The following is a 14,065-nucleotide window of genomic DNA, read 5'->3' as shown; positions in this document are numbered from 1 at the left end:
ACTCCTTGTTCTGCCATCAGGTACCACTAAGAACAGTCTAGATCCATCCTCTTTGGAACCCCCTTTCAGGTAGTTGAAAGCAGCTATCAAATCCCCCCTCAAAGGAAATTCACAAAGGCATCTATTTGTAAGCCAAGGATATTTGGGTTTCCCCACAATCCATCTAGTCTCTCTCAAAGTCAAGGCACTCTACATTGGTCTCTCTCAGATCGACTAGCCTGGCTTAAGACACAAAGCTATTTACTTCCCCAAGGTCTTGCTCTCCTTTCTATGTGCAGTGTCCCAACTAAAACTTAATGAGGTCTGGAAAAGATACTCTTGAGGAGGTAAATCCTCAGATACATATTATGCAAAAACCAAGATTACCAAACACTGAGAAAAGTCAGTAACAAAATATTCTCAATTTGTTATTTGGGCATTTGCCTGCATTCTGCTTGAATTTTCCTGGATATTAACTCAGAGTCCGATCCTGCAACTGGATCCACGCAAGTGAACTCTTTTGACTGAACGGATTCAAGTACAGTATCAGGACCTTAGCCAGTTTCTTTTTCTGCTGCTGAAAAGACCTTTATAGCCATCAGGGGGAACAGAAAAACTCATGTTGTATTACATATATTTACAAACACAAAAACACTTTAAAAGACTATTTAAAGGGACTTCATAAAAAAATGAATATATACAATGCCTCAAAGTACCCATTAGAAAGTTATGGGACTGCCACACTAGCTCTTTGGGAAAAGTTCAGAAACGCAAGATGATGGGACTTCAAGGTCCAACAAGATTTAATATTATATGGAACTGTCACCCTGCCATGACCCTCTCCATGGTACACTGTATGGGACAAAGAAGATAGGATAGATGTACGGTAAATGGAGAGATTCAGCAAAGTGACAGAATGTGTGTAAACTGGCAATGCAGTGAATGTAAAGTGTCTCTGCTTTTGAAAGTAGCTTGTCAGCTACCATGGATTGGCATTCAGAACAAACAAATATAGAACTTGATGTATTGTGGATATAGACCCATCTGCCTGCCACATTTAAGACTTTTTAATTTCAAAGTATGGCCTGATTTTCAGAGGTGCTGAGCACTCACAGCTTTCATTTAAGTTCACTGAAGTTCTGGGTGCTCAACCACTGAGGCGGAAGAGGGGGACCCAACCTATCCCCCCTCAGCAGAGAAAAAGCAGAAATGATCTTTGGACACATGTTCACAAGGGAAAATATCCTCAGCAAGGTCACTGCACTTCTTGGATTTGAGAGGAATGCACTATTAACGGCCTCTTGCTCGGGAAATAGCTTGCAAATATAATTTTACAGCAACTCCGGTGAAGAGTTGATCTCTGTCCAACATTCCCACTGCCTCCATACATGCAATCACAACCCAGACGTGCCCAACACTAACAGCCAGTGGCAATAATGGAATATGTTCAAATGCAAGAAATGGTTCCCACGCCAATCCAGTTTTTCCATTGGCGCACAAATGAAAGTACCTAATGAGGATTAGTGAAATGTATCTCAAATGACAATTACCATTTACATTCTCTCCCTCCCATCCAACATCCCTGCATGGTTCTGGTCATCTGATTGCATAGGAGGATGCAACAGCTCTCTTCTTCCAAATAGTTCCACTAGTTTGAGATCCCTAGAGAACCATGGCTCAGAGGTTCAGGGTCTACAAGTCCTGCAAGACCCACTCTGCTCCTTTCTCCACATCATCTCTCTCCTCTGTCTGGTAACAGCACCTCAAGATAACAGAATCTTGGCTAATTCGGAGGCCCCTACATCCCGCAACATCTCAATTTAGTTTTGCCTACAACGACATCAGTGAAATTTTGAAATTTGCAGGAAAAAGCTAGATTCCAGCAGCACAGAGTATGGTGATGATTTAAGAGGTAATGGAGTTAATATGGTACTTCAGTCCCAGGGACCCACAAAGTCCTGTCCGATCCACTTGATACCTCAGTAGGCTATAAATCACAGCTGAATATCTAAATAAAGGAGTTTAGGGGAGGAGTGTCAATTCATGGTTAAGGCTCTTCTGTAAGTTACCAAACAAAATTTACTGCATGAAGACTTCCAAGACTCCTGCTGTCTAGGGAAGCTTGCCTTCTTCATGGTAACAGACAAATGCATACGACTAGAACAGATTATATTGAGGAAAACGTTAATGATATAAGAACAGAAGATCAGCCCCAAAGAACAGAGGATTGTAGAAAGAACAATAGATTAGATTACTAGCCCCTTAGTCTAGAGATCAAAGTGAGACTGATTAGAGTAAAAGGAGTGCCTTCACATCCAGCTGAATAACCAGAGCTATGACAGTGAAAGGATATCTAGGGAAATCCAGGGGACATGAGAAGACAGGCCCACTGAAAGCCTTGTGACTAGTGAAAATACATAAAGATGTGGCATGATGCCAAAGACCATATTCAGTTTCTCTGAATACAACTGTCACAAGTGGGTCCAGTCCACTCTTTGGACATCAGCCTTTTGCTATGTAATTCAACTACTGAACCCCATTTCTTCTAAGTCCCCGAGCATGGGCAGTGCCTGATCACGGGTTCTAGCTCTGGGTTTCTCATGAACAATCCCAGATGCAGATCCCATGTATGATACCCTTCTTCGACAGTGGGACCCTGTAGTCCAGCCACCTAGCCCATGGAACCAGTGCCACAGCACTCCTGAACCCCCTGTTGCTTAGACTCATTCCCTCACAGCTAGCCTGTGGAAGCTCTGGTTTGCTAAGTAACCTCATTAGTGACATGGCAGTAAAGCAAGAAACACAGGTTTAGCAAAGGAATTACTTATACACACGCTTTTAAAGAAAGAGCACAAGAGTTAGGTTGACATAAGCTGCTTCATGTTGACCTAACTCTATAGTATAGACCAGGTCTAACTCTGCAAGTGTCTACACTAAAACATAAACCCCACAATGTATCAGTCCCACTAAACTGACTTAATAGTTCCACCTCCACAAGAGGTGGATGTAGTTAGGTCGATGCAGCATCAGCATAGACTCTGTGTTGCTTACATCGACCGTGGTTGCCTTTCAGAAGCCATCCCATAAATGTCCCACACTGACAGTTAAATTGGTGCAAGCACTTCTGGTGAGGCCGTGCACTGCTGACACAAAGAGTTTAGTGTGGACATGCACAAGCAATTTAATTACTGCAGTGGCTATATATCGACATAATTTAGGTCAACTTAATTTTGTAGTGTAGACTTGCCCTTACAGATCTGAAAACAACTACTTCCTCAATGGGCGCGTGCGCACACACACCAGTGTCTTCACCACTGCTGTGAGTCCTTGGATTTGGTCACCATCTTTAAGGGAGGCAAAGTCCCTCCTGCCTGCACTCTCTCCAAGGTGTTCTTCCGTTTCTGGTGATGAAATACCAAACACAGCTATACCAATGTAGGTTCCCAATGTAGACCAGCTGAGAGTCTTTGCATTTGGTGTCAAGCTTTTCATAGAATCATAGAATATCAGGGCTGGAAGGGACCTCAGGAGGTCATCTAGTCCAACTCCCTGCACAAAGCAGGACCAGTCCCCAACTAACTCAAAGGGGAGGTGACATATCCAAGATCACCCAGCACATCTGTGGCAGAGTCAGGAATAGAACCCAGGTCTCCTAATACCCAGTCCAGCATCTTACCCGCTAGACCATTGCTCAGAACCACAAATGCTACAGAACGAATGCTCAAAGCCACAAATAAGACTACACTGAAAGAGTAGGTTGAAAATATAACATGGTGTTCACAAAACAGCAAACTGAATGTAAATTGACACAGACATATCCTCCATTCTGCGATAATGGCATCCTATGCCAGTCATTAACAGACTGTGTAGCAAGATTAGGGCACAAACGCATGTGAAGGAGGACTGTCTCAATAAAGCATGCAGTGTCATTGTAGCTGTGTCAGTCCCAGGATATGAGAGAGAGAAGGTAGGTGAGGTAATCTCTTTTATTGGACCAACTTCTGTTGTGAGATACATGATTTTGAGGTCTCTGAAACTAACTGAGATTGTCATTGCTAAATTCATTGCCGAAGTTGGTCCAGTAAAAGATATTACCTCACCTACCTTGGCTCAATACGTGGCACCTGATGGCTCATTAGCAGCAGCAAACTGAGCTTGTTTTAGCTCTTCCATCCAGCAAACAGACCCAAGGCATGTGCACAGATCGAACTTGTCTTATGCCCTGAAGCAGGAAAGTTTACATCCCTTCCAAGGCTCTTCATTTTTAAATTCAATGTTCTCATTATCTATAGAAAAGGATCCCCTCCTTTTTTGAAACTTGCTAAACTCTTGAACTCACTCATCTATTTTGGCAGAGAATTCCACACGCTAATTGTGCATTATATGAACTAGTATTTCCTCTTATCAGTTTTATATCTGTGGCCTTTCAGTTTCATCTAGTCTTTTTACAAAAGCTTCTGAAAAGTCTAAAATATATTCCTCAGTACCCTTTATTATTTTATGTTTTCCAAAGAACCTTAAAAATTTGAAGTATTTGTGCTGATTTATATTCATCAGATGTTCATCTAAGCACTTTGTAATAGATTTTCCTCCTCCCCGCCCCCCCCCGTCCCCTCCCCAACCCAGTCACCCTTGTTTCTCTTAAAAAATGGCTAGGAAGTTAGCAGTCATCCAAGGCAGATGTTGTTTTCACAATGATGCATTAACATAATAGTTGGCACTATAGTTTGACGTCTTTAAAAAGAGCATCAGAGGGGTAGCTGTGTTAGTCTGGATCTGATCGTTCACTGTCAAACAGGGAGGGTCCCACAAGGGTCAGTCCTGGGTCTGGTACTATTCAATATTTCAATTAATAAATTGGATTAGGGAGTGGATAGTATGCTATAAAGTTTACTGATGACACCAAGATAGGAGGGATTGCAGGCTCTTTGGTGGACAGGATTAGAGTTAAAAATTACCTTGACAAAACTGAAGAATCGGTCTGAATTCAACAAGATGAAATTCAATAAAGACAAGTACTACAGTTATGAAGGGAACTTCGAATGCACAACTGTGCAATGGGGACTAACTGGCTAGGTGGTAGTACTGCTGAAAAGGATCTGCGGACCATACCCTGAAGGAGAGTCAACAAAATGACGCAGCTGCGGAAAAAAGCTAGCATCTTTCTGGAGTATTAGCAGGAGTGTTGTCTGTAAGACACAGAAGGTAACTGTCCCATTCTACTCAGCACCGGTGTGGCCTCTGCTGAAATAAAGAGTCCAGTTCTGGGCACCCCACTTTAGGAAAGATGGAGACAAACTGGAGAGAATCCAGAAGAGAGCAACAGAAGTGATGAAAGGTTTAGAAAACCTGACCTATGAGGAAAGGTTAAAAAACTGGGCACGTTACTCTTCAGAAAAGATGACAGAGAGGACCTAATAACAGTCTTCAAACATGATATAAATATGATAGTGATCAATTATTCCCCATGTTCAGTGAACGCAGGACAAGGAGTAATAGATCTAATCTGCAGCAAGGGAGATTTAGGTTAGATATCAGGTAAAGCTTTCTAGCTCTAAGGATAGTTAAGCTCTGGAATAGGCTTTCAAGGGAAGTTGTTTTATACTCATCATTGGATGTTTTAAGAACAGGTTGGACAAACACCTGTCAGGGATGGTCTGGAATTACTTGGTCCAGCCTCAGCACAGGGGGCTGGATTTGATGACTCAGATCCCTTTCAGCCCTACATTTCTATAATTCTATGGTCTTTTGTTGTTTTCAGTACCATTGTATGAATTCTGCCTGGGTCTGGAGAGAGAGAGTAATTTAAATTTTCTCAACCTGAATGTTTTGGTTTGATCAAAAATGTTGCAGCTGTTTTTGGGGATAAGGTTAGTGCAAATTGGTAGGTTAGCCAGTGTTACATTTTTTCAGCCTATTTTTGACCAGGTCTAGCACTACTGTGATTTGCAACAGAAACCTGAAAATTGGCAGGGAAGTCCTGAAGCCAGGGAGTTGATTTTTACTCGTGATCAAATGCCCAGATTTGGCACAGTTATAAACTGAAGAAACTCATCTTCTGTACATGCACAGTAGAAATTGTTAAACAACTTATTCTTAATTTTCTGAACATTTCAATTTCACTGCACATGCTCTCTGATTCTGCAGAACATTTTTCGTCATTTTGAAATAACCATGCAGCGCTATCGCTCCAGACAGGACATAGACCAAATGTGGTTCAGTGAAAGATGCCCTGGACCACCAGCTCAACTCTCACCTCTTCCACCAAGCAGTGTTAATAGCTCTACACACTTCACAACCACCTCTGTTACTAAGGGTGTGCGTACATTACAGCAGAACAGCTACAGTGCTGCAACCTCATAGCATAGATGCTTCCTGCACTGACATAAGTGGTTTTCCATCGATATAGTTAATCCACCTCTCCAAGAGGTGGTAGATATGTTGATGGAAGAATTCTTCTGTTGACCTAGCTGCATCTACAGTGGAGGTTACGTCGACCTAACTACGTCGCACAGGACACAACATTTTTCACAGCCCTGAGCGATCAGTGGCATGTCCCAGGATGGGCTGGCCCTGCAAGATGATTCCATCCAGCCCTCGAACATGCAAACAAAGTGACATCCTCTGCATAGTGCGACCTTGCATGTATGGTCCATGTGAGGTCACACTGAAGAGAAGACACTATTTTGCATGTCTGACTAAAAATGTCATGGCACGTCTCTGTGAACGATGAAGCTAGGTTGGTCTAAATTTTAGGTGTAGACCAGGCCTAAGCAAGAACTCTCACCTCTACGCAAGGAAGCAGACAAACATAATCCGCACTCCATTTTACAGATGAAATACCAGATCACACACTTGACTTGACAGAGCAAGGAACAGAACCCAGGTTTCTAATTGTCTGGGTGTACTACAAGATCCACCACTTCTCCCTCATTCATGACGAGCAAACAGAATTATGAAACTAAATAGAGATGATTTTGGAGGGTTTAAGGTTTTTATTACTGTGGTCTTTGCTGTGTACAGGGTATTGTGTTTGTGGGAATAACTGAGTTTATTTCACATTTTGTATAACTTAGAAAGTGTCAATGGCATCCAGAGCTTGGGATGGACTCTTTAATAGGATGTTGGGCAAGTCACTTAGACAAATATTTTCAGAGGTGGCCACTAGCTAGGCAGTCCTCATTTTCTGGGTTCCTAACGACAAACATGTAGGATATGATCTTTGAAAGTGCTGAGTGCACCAACCACTCCAATCAAAGTCAATGGGATCTGTGACTGCTCAGCAGCTTTGGAAATAAAATCAGATCCCAGACATCTCAAGTTGGTTAACTCAACCAAAATTAGCAGATAATTTTGCAAATTTTGGCCTTAAACCTTCTGTGCCTACAGTTCTCTCTGTAAACCAGAGTAAACCCAGGGATTACATTGGCGAAAATCTGGATATGAGCCAACAGCGTGCCCTTGTTGCCAAGAAGGCTAACGGCATATTGGGCTGCATTAGTAAGAGTATTGCCAGCAGATCAAGAGAAGTGATTATTCCCCTCTATTCGACATTGGTGAGGCCAAATCTGGAGTACTGCATTCAGTTTTGGGCCCCCCAATACAGAAAGGATGTGGACAAATTGGAGCAAGTCCAGCAGAGGGCAGTGAAAATGCTGGGGCACATGACTTATGAAGAGAGGCTGAGGGAACTGGGCTTATTTAGTTTGCAGAAGAGAAGAGTGAGGGGGATTTGATAGCAGCCTTCAACATTCTGAAAGGGGGTTCCAAAAAGGATGGAGCTAAGCTGTGGTGGCACATGACAGCACAAGGAGCAATGGTCTCAAGTTGCAGTGGGAGAGGTCTAGGTTGGATATAAGGAAACACTTTTTCACAAGGAGGGTAGTGAAGCACTGGAATGGGTTACCTAGGGAGGTGGTGGAATCTCCATCCTTAGAGGTTTTTAAAGCCCGGCTTGACAAAGCCCTGGCTGGGATAATTTAGTTGGGGTTGATCCTGCTTTGAGCAGGAGGATGGACTAGATGACCTCCTAAGGTCTCTTCCAACCCTAACCTTCTATGATTTATAATATTTTCCAATCTCAGTAGGATGTTATGAAGATAATTTCATTAATGTTTCTGGGACTGTCAAATACTAGAGTGATGAATGCAATTAAAAGGCCCAGGAGGAAATAAAAAAAATTCCTAATTCAATGCAAACTTTGTATGCTGTGCAGTAAATGAGGCATGGGGACACATACTGAATTATGAAAATATAGTAAAATATTGAGCAGCTGCCTCGTTCACTAAACCCCATCCGTCCCATGCACTGATCGAGACCAGGATCTTGTAGAATTTAAACATTGTATAGGCTTTGTACTGGTCCGCCACACACTGGTGAATTCAACCCGTTCCAAGGAGACCAACCTTGTCACGAGTCGCTGACATGAATTCCTGAGATATTATATTTAAGACTATGATTTTGTCATGGAGGTCACGGAAGTCACAGAATCCATAACTTCCAAAGACCTCTGTGACTTCAGCCCTGGCGGCTAGGAGGTGCAGGGTCCCACTGCCTCCCGCAGCAGCAAGTTGTGAGGTACCTCCATCGTTTAAGGCAGTGGGCCACCAAGCTCCGAATCGCCATGGGCAGTGGGGATACCCCACAACTCCCCGGAGGCTGCGCCAGGGCAGGGGGAACCCCTGCAGCTCTGAGCTACTATGGGTTGTGGGGGCCCCAGAGCTCCCTGCCATCCCGCAGCTCCCCAGCCCCTTCCCATTTTATCATATCTATTTTTAGTAAAAGTCAAGGACAGGTCACAGTTTCTGTGAATTTTTCTTTATTGCACATGATCTGACTGTGACTTTTACTAAAAATATCTATGACAAAATCTTAGCATCAATCATACTAAATGAATCACTGAGGAAAAGTAACATGATAAAATTTAGTTCTCTTAGGAATGAAAGGAAATGATCTGCAGAGAACGTAAATGACATTAGTAGCATTTTGGCAAAAATATGTATATTTTAAATTTACCCAGAGAGCAGCACATGCTTGTTAAGGATTCATAGCTTTGGAACAGTAATAAAAGAGATGTATGCTCTTTTATATATAAAATGGCAGAGATTTGATCAATACACAACAGAAAGTGTCTAACAATCACAGTTAATGTTGCACTGCACTGGATGAATAAAAGAATAATGACACTCAAGTAGGATCAAGCACAGGAGCGAAAAAAAGATCTAGTGCCCTCAAGTGGTATGTTGCAATCATAGCAAACACTTCACTAAGCCACTTTGTATTACTACTTTTCAAACTCCAGAAACTAAATAGGATTTTTTCCAGCTCCATAGGCCCAGCGGTCTTACACTGGCTTCAAAAACACAAAAATCTCTGAATAAAACAATAGCCACCCACAGGACAAAGTCACCAAGCCAACGCGGGAAAATCAAAGTCCTCAAACAGAAATGCAAGTAGTGTTCTGCGTTTTACAAAACACGCCATTTTCAAACTCATTGTTTATATAAAGATAAGAGACTGAAATAGGAAGGAAAGAAAACAGCTCAGTACTGAAAGTAGTAATACTTCTTAGGGATATCATAAAAGGCGGAAGCTAGAGTTCCTAAGAAGGTACAGGGCTGTCAGCAAGCATCACGAAACTGCTAACACCTTTCTCACAAATATAAACAGCTCTTCACATCCCACTCCCAGTGTAGTCATTGATTTCACATCACAAGCAACAAAGTTGACAGCTGAGCAAATATTCATATTGTTTTTGTCCAGCTCTGTTAGCCAAGCTACTGAAAGATTTACATTAAATGCAAGCCTCAAACTGTCCCAGGTTCCACTCAGTTCCAATCACATACTTGAACAAATTTCAAACCTTTTTTCTAATGAATCTTTTAAGAAAACTTTAACAGAGATTAATTAAGCCCCTTGGGGGAAAACAAAGGGTGAAAAAAGGTAGCTATGGGGGAAACTCCCTCCTTGAAAAGGTACAAGAACAACTAAAGTGGTACTACATAAGAAAACGAACTATATTTGAAAACACTATACAAAAGAACAGTAATTAATCCAACAGAGGCTGGACTTTTTAGCCTTCCAGACAGGTTTCAAACTCAGATAATGAAAGTGGCTCTTACAGTTATTGAAACTGAAATGTCTATCAATGTCAGGTTCCTTATTACCAGCTATATTCACTGCAAGCACTGATACCTGACTGGTGCATTATCTCCTCAGGTAGCCTGGATTTATGCAAGCTTACTACCATTGCTTCTTGTTGTTCCTCTCATAGAATGTGTGTTGATAAGCCATCATCCTCACTCACAGCTGTGATGCAGCTCTCATAAGCAATGCTTTTTGTTAAGTGCTGACAGGACATGTTTGCCTCCATAGGGCTGTATGAGAAGACAAGAAGAGTGGCAAATAAATACAAATAGCAGCAGTTTAGGTTTCTCTAGCACCTTCCATCCAAAGATTTCAAATCATCCTTTGAAACAATGCCACGTGATATGTGTGGCACAGCATACTGTAGAGGAGTTTAGTTAATCAAGGAGTAAGATAGCTTTTTCTATTTTTTAAAACAAAGATGTTGCACAAAACTATTTTGAAAAATTAGGAGTTAAGCACTCAAGTTAGGAAACATCAACTTACCTCTGCCTCTTTCTGTGTATGTTTTAATACACAGTCTTTAATTGCATGAAAACATACTATTTCTCAAATACTGCAACACATATAGTATATCTTTGTTACTCCTGGGGGAATGTCTGCACCACTACATGGGCACAGGATTCACGTCCCCCCCCAGATTTCCTTGCTTCCCCGCAGGAAAATAACTCTGACACAGAAGCAAAGGGAATCTGCAAGTGCAGTTACAAACCACTCCCTAGCTGTGCAGGTACATCGTTTGAGGAACCCAGAGCAGCTGACAGAGAGCTAAATCACTGCAGGGCTGGGGAAACCCCAGCCAGGGGCTCCTACCCTGAGCCAGGATCAGCTGCTAGTCCTGGCTGGGCTGGAGGCAGGGGAGGACAGGACTTCCTCTTCCCCTGCAAGGTGTGGCTGGAGTTGTGTCAGACCCACCCCCTGTGGGAGGAAGGGTGACTATGCAGGGAGCTCCTCCCCCATCCACCCAACTCCCATGCATCTGGACCTCCCATACACAGACACTCCCAACAAGCATCACTCCATACAGCTAGAACCCACCTAGCCCTCCATTCCCAAACCCCACTGAACCACAACCTCTGCATCTGGAGTCCCCCTGCACCCAGACCTCCCCCACTGAGCTCCCTGCACTCAAACCCCCACCCTGACAATCCCCACCCCATGCACATTCCTGAGTCCCCACATCCAGACCCCCATGCTATTGACCCCCCCAACCCGCTGCACCCAGACCGCCAACCCACCAAGCCCCACTCTCCCAGCACCCAGACCCTCCTGCTGAGATCCCCACATCCAGACCCCTCCACTGAGCCCCAACTACTTTCATCTGGAAATCCCTGCAAAGTCCCATTGCCCTTGGAACCCTCCACCCCAATGAGCCTCTGTGCATCCAGATTTCCCCATGTCTCAACCCCTCACTGAGCTGTCTGCATCCAGACTGTCAGTCACACACACAATCCTCTCACCCCACACCTGGATCCCCACACACTGAGCCCCTCCACACTTGGACCCTGCCTGGTTAAGCCTGCCTGGCTCACACCTGGTGCACCTGGCACAGAGGGGCAGTGCCCCAGGGTGTTTCTGGGATAGGCCCAGGCCTTGTGCTGTGTCAGAGTCTGGTGCAGCCTCACCACTGAGTCTGGGTCCCAGGGGTAGGGTGTGGGGAGGCTGCAGGGTGATCTCCCACCTTCATACAACCAGTGGCTTGTGCTCCCCACTGCCATGCTGGAGCCCCTGTATTTATTTATTGACAAATAAAACTTGCAGAATTTTAAAATATTGTGCACAGAAATTTTAATTTTTTGGCACAGAATGCCCTCAGGAGTAATTTGTCACATAACTTTGTACGGCTCTTCTCATGCATAAATGACATTTATCTGACGCACATGGTAACAGACTGTAAAAGCTTGTACCTAAAATTCTATAAAAAGTTTATTATATTGTATTAGCAAAATGTGATCCTGCAATTAGAAACTACCTTTAATGCATGTACACATAGCACAAAGAGCTAAAGCAGTATATGCAAATCTAACTTAAGCATTCAGAAGCTGGGAAATGTTCATCTATGTAACATGTCCATTTTTAATGGACAATATACAATACAAATCAGTTAGCATAGCAATGATGATCTTAACAGTTTCAGTATCTGACCAGTGTTTAAATATGTTATCTTAATGTTGTATTAACTTAGGTTTTTATATTTAATAGTCTGTTGTACATCTACAAAAACATCAAACTAGAATATGTGAAGGATAACAAAAATGTAATAATAAATCATATTTGGAAGTGGTGCTGGCCCTTTTAATATCCCAAATAAGACTTCACTAATCAGTAATGGATCATATAGCAGTGCTAGACATACAAAATCTATTGCTGTTTTCATTGCAATGTAAGTAGAACACTACTTATGGTCCATTTGGGATGTCAAGTATTGAGACTGCGTGGGAAGAACCTTACAAAGCAGAAGAGTCATGACACTAAATTCATAGTAATTAGTCTTGTAATTATAGCCAAAGCGCTAGCAACAGCTATAGTTAAGGTTGTGCAAGTATTTCCATTATAACCTCATTTTCACCCATCTTTCACGTGATAATTCTATAGACTTAGTCTGCGCCTGAAAGTGATTTTTTAAAAAGGTTTTAATAAACACAGTTCAATGTTTCTGAGGATAGATGAAAATACACTTTCCCATTATAAAAAAAAACTTGCAATTTTTTTTTTTTTTAAAAGCTCTACTGCCAAAACAGCTGAAAACTACAAAGGTTAAAAAATCCCAATTTCCAAACACAGTACTTGGGGTATTTTTTTTAATTGTTTTTTAGCAACTTTTACCAAAGTTCTTACTCCTTGTCTAATAGCTGTGGTATTCTACATCATACCACCATCAGCCATTTAGATTGTTACCAACTTTTAGAACACTGTGTATACAGTATTTTGAAATATTGCTATCCTGCATTTGCAACAAAAGTTAGTAGAAGACCTCTGCCCCAGAAAACAATTTCGATAAGCTGTTGGTTCTCTGAAGTATGCAGATGTAGAGTTATTGATTATTGGGAATACAGCATGATCTGGCCAGCAGGTTACTAGATCTAGGAGTAGTGTGTGACCTTGGGCAAGTCACCTAATCTCCCCATCGCTCTGCTTCCCCTCCCTCCCACCCTTTGTCTTGTCTGTTTAGACTGCAAACTCTCAGAGCACGGACTGTTTCTCAATACATTAGCATAGTGCCTACCATTATGGGGCCACAAACTTGACTGGGGTCTCTAGTCAGTCCTATAATAATATTTATACAGAACTATGAGGTGCTTTTAAACAAATTCATTTCTGGTGTAGGGTATAAACAGCAGCAGCTCCAGGCACCAGCACTCCAAGCACGTGCCTGGGGCGACAAGCCACAGAGGGCGCCCTGCCGATCCCTGTGAGGGCGGCAGTCAGGCAGCCTTTGATGGCTTGCCTGTGGGACGTCCACCGGTCCCGTGGATTCCGCAGCAATTTGGCAGCGGGTATGCCAAAGCCACGGGACTGGGGTCCTCCCGCAGGCAAGCCATCGAAGGCTGCCTGACTGCCCTACTTGGGGCAGCAAAAAAGCTAGAGCTGCCTCAGGGTATAAACAGCTTCTGAAAGCAGTTTCACAAGGTTGAATAAATATTTAATAGGAAATGTCCCTTTAAAGTTAGTCTTAGTATGCAGCAAGTCGTTGGTTAAATATTTTCTAAGAAACCCTTCGAGAGCTTTACTTGTTTTAGCGTTAGCACATTTTCACTTTGTGCGTGTTTATTAAAGGAACCCGTCACACCGTATTCCACTCACTACAGTTGGAAAATAGATCTCTTAAGCTTTTCTGCTGTTATCTGAATTGCTTCTCCTTAGCTCCATAGTTAAGATTGTGATGAGCTTTCTTTTCAGCAGATGATTTTTCAAAGTGCTCCACAATCCATCAGAATAC

General features: G+C 42.7%; 1 protein-coding gene across 6 annotated transcripts in view; it reads right to left on the bottom strand.

The window, feature by feature from the left end:
• The window catches only part of ST3GAL3 (ST3 beta-galactoside alpha-2,3-sialyltransferase 3), a 425,585-nt gene that overhangs the window by 355,064 nt on the left and 56,456 nt on the right, over positions 1-14,065 (bottom strand). Inside the window, exon 1 of one of the 6 annotated variants that reach the window (XM_075067558.1) lies at positions 10,174-10,321. The exons of the other annotated variants lie outside the window; for them this stretch is intronic. Within the exon in view, the coding sequence (XP_074923659.1) occupies positions 10,174-10,228 (55 nt within the window). The 5' untranslated portion in view covers positions 10,229-10,321. Of the gene's footprint in view, positions 1-10,173; positions 10,322-14,065 lie in introns of those variants that run through there. 6 annotated transcript variants of the gene reach the window in all.

This window comes from Chelonoidis abingdonii, chromosome 7 (assembly GCF_003597395.2).
Source record: "Chelonoidis abingdonii isolate Lonesome George chromosome 7, CheloAbing_2.0, whole genome shotgun sequence".
In the NCBI taxonomy this organism is placed as follows: Eukaryota; Metazoa; Chordata; order Testudines; family Testudinidae; genus Chelonoidis; species Chelonoidis abingdonii.
Note: the sequence above shows the minus strand (reverse complement) of the source record. Positions and strands in the feature narration are given on the sequence as shown.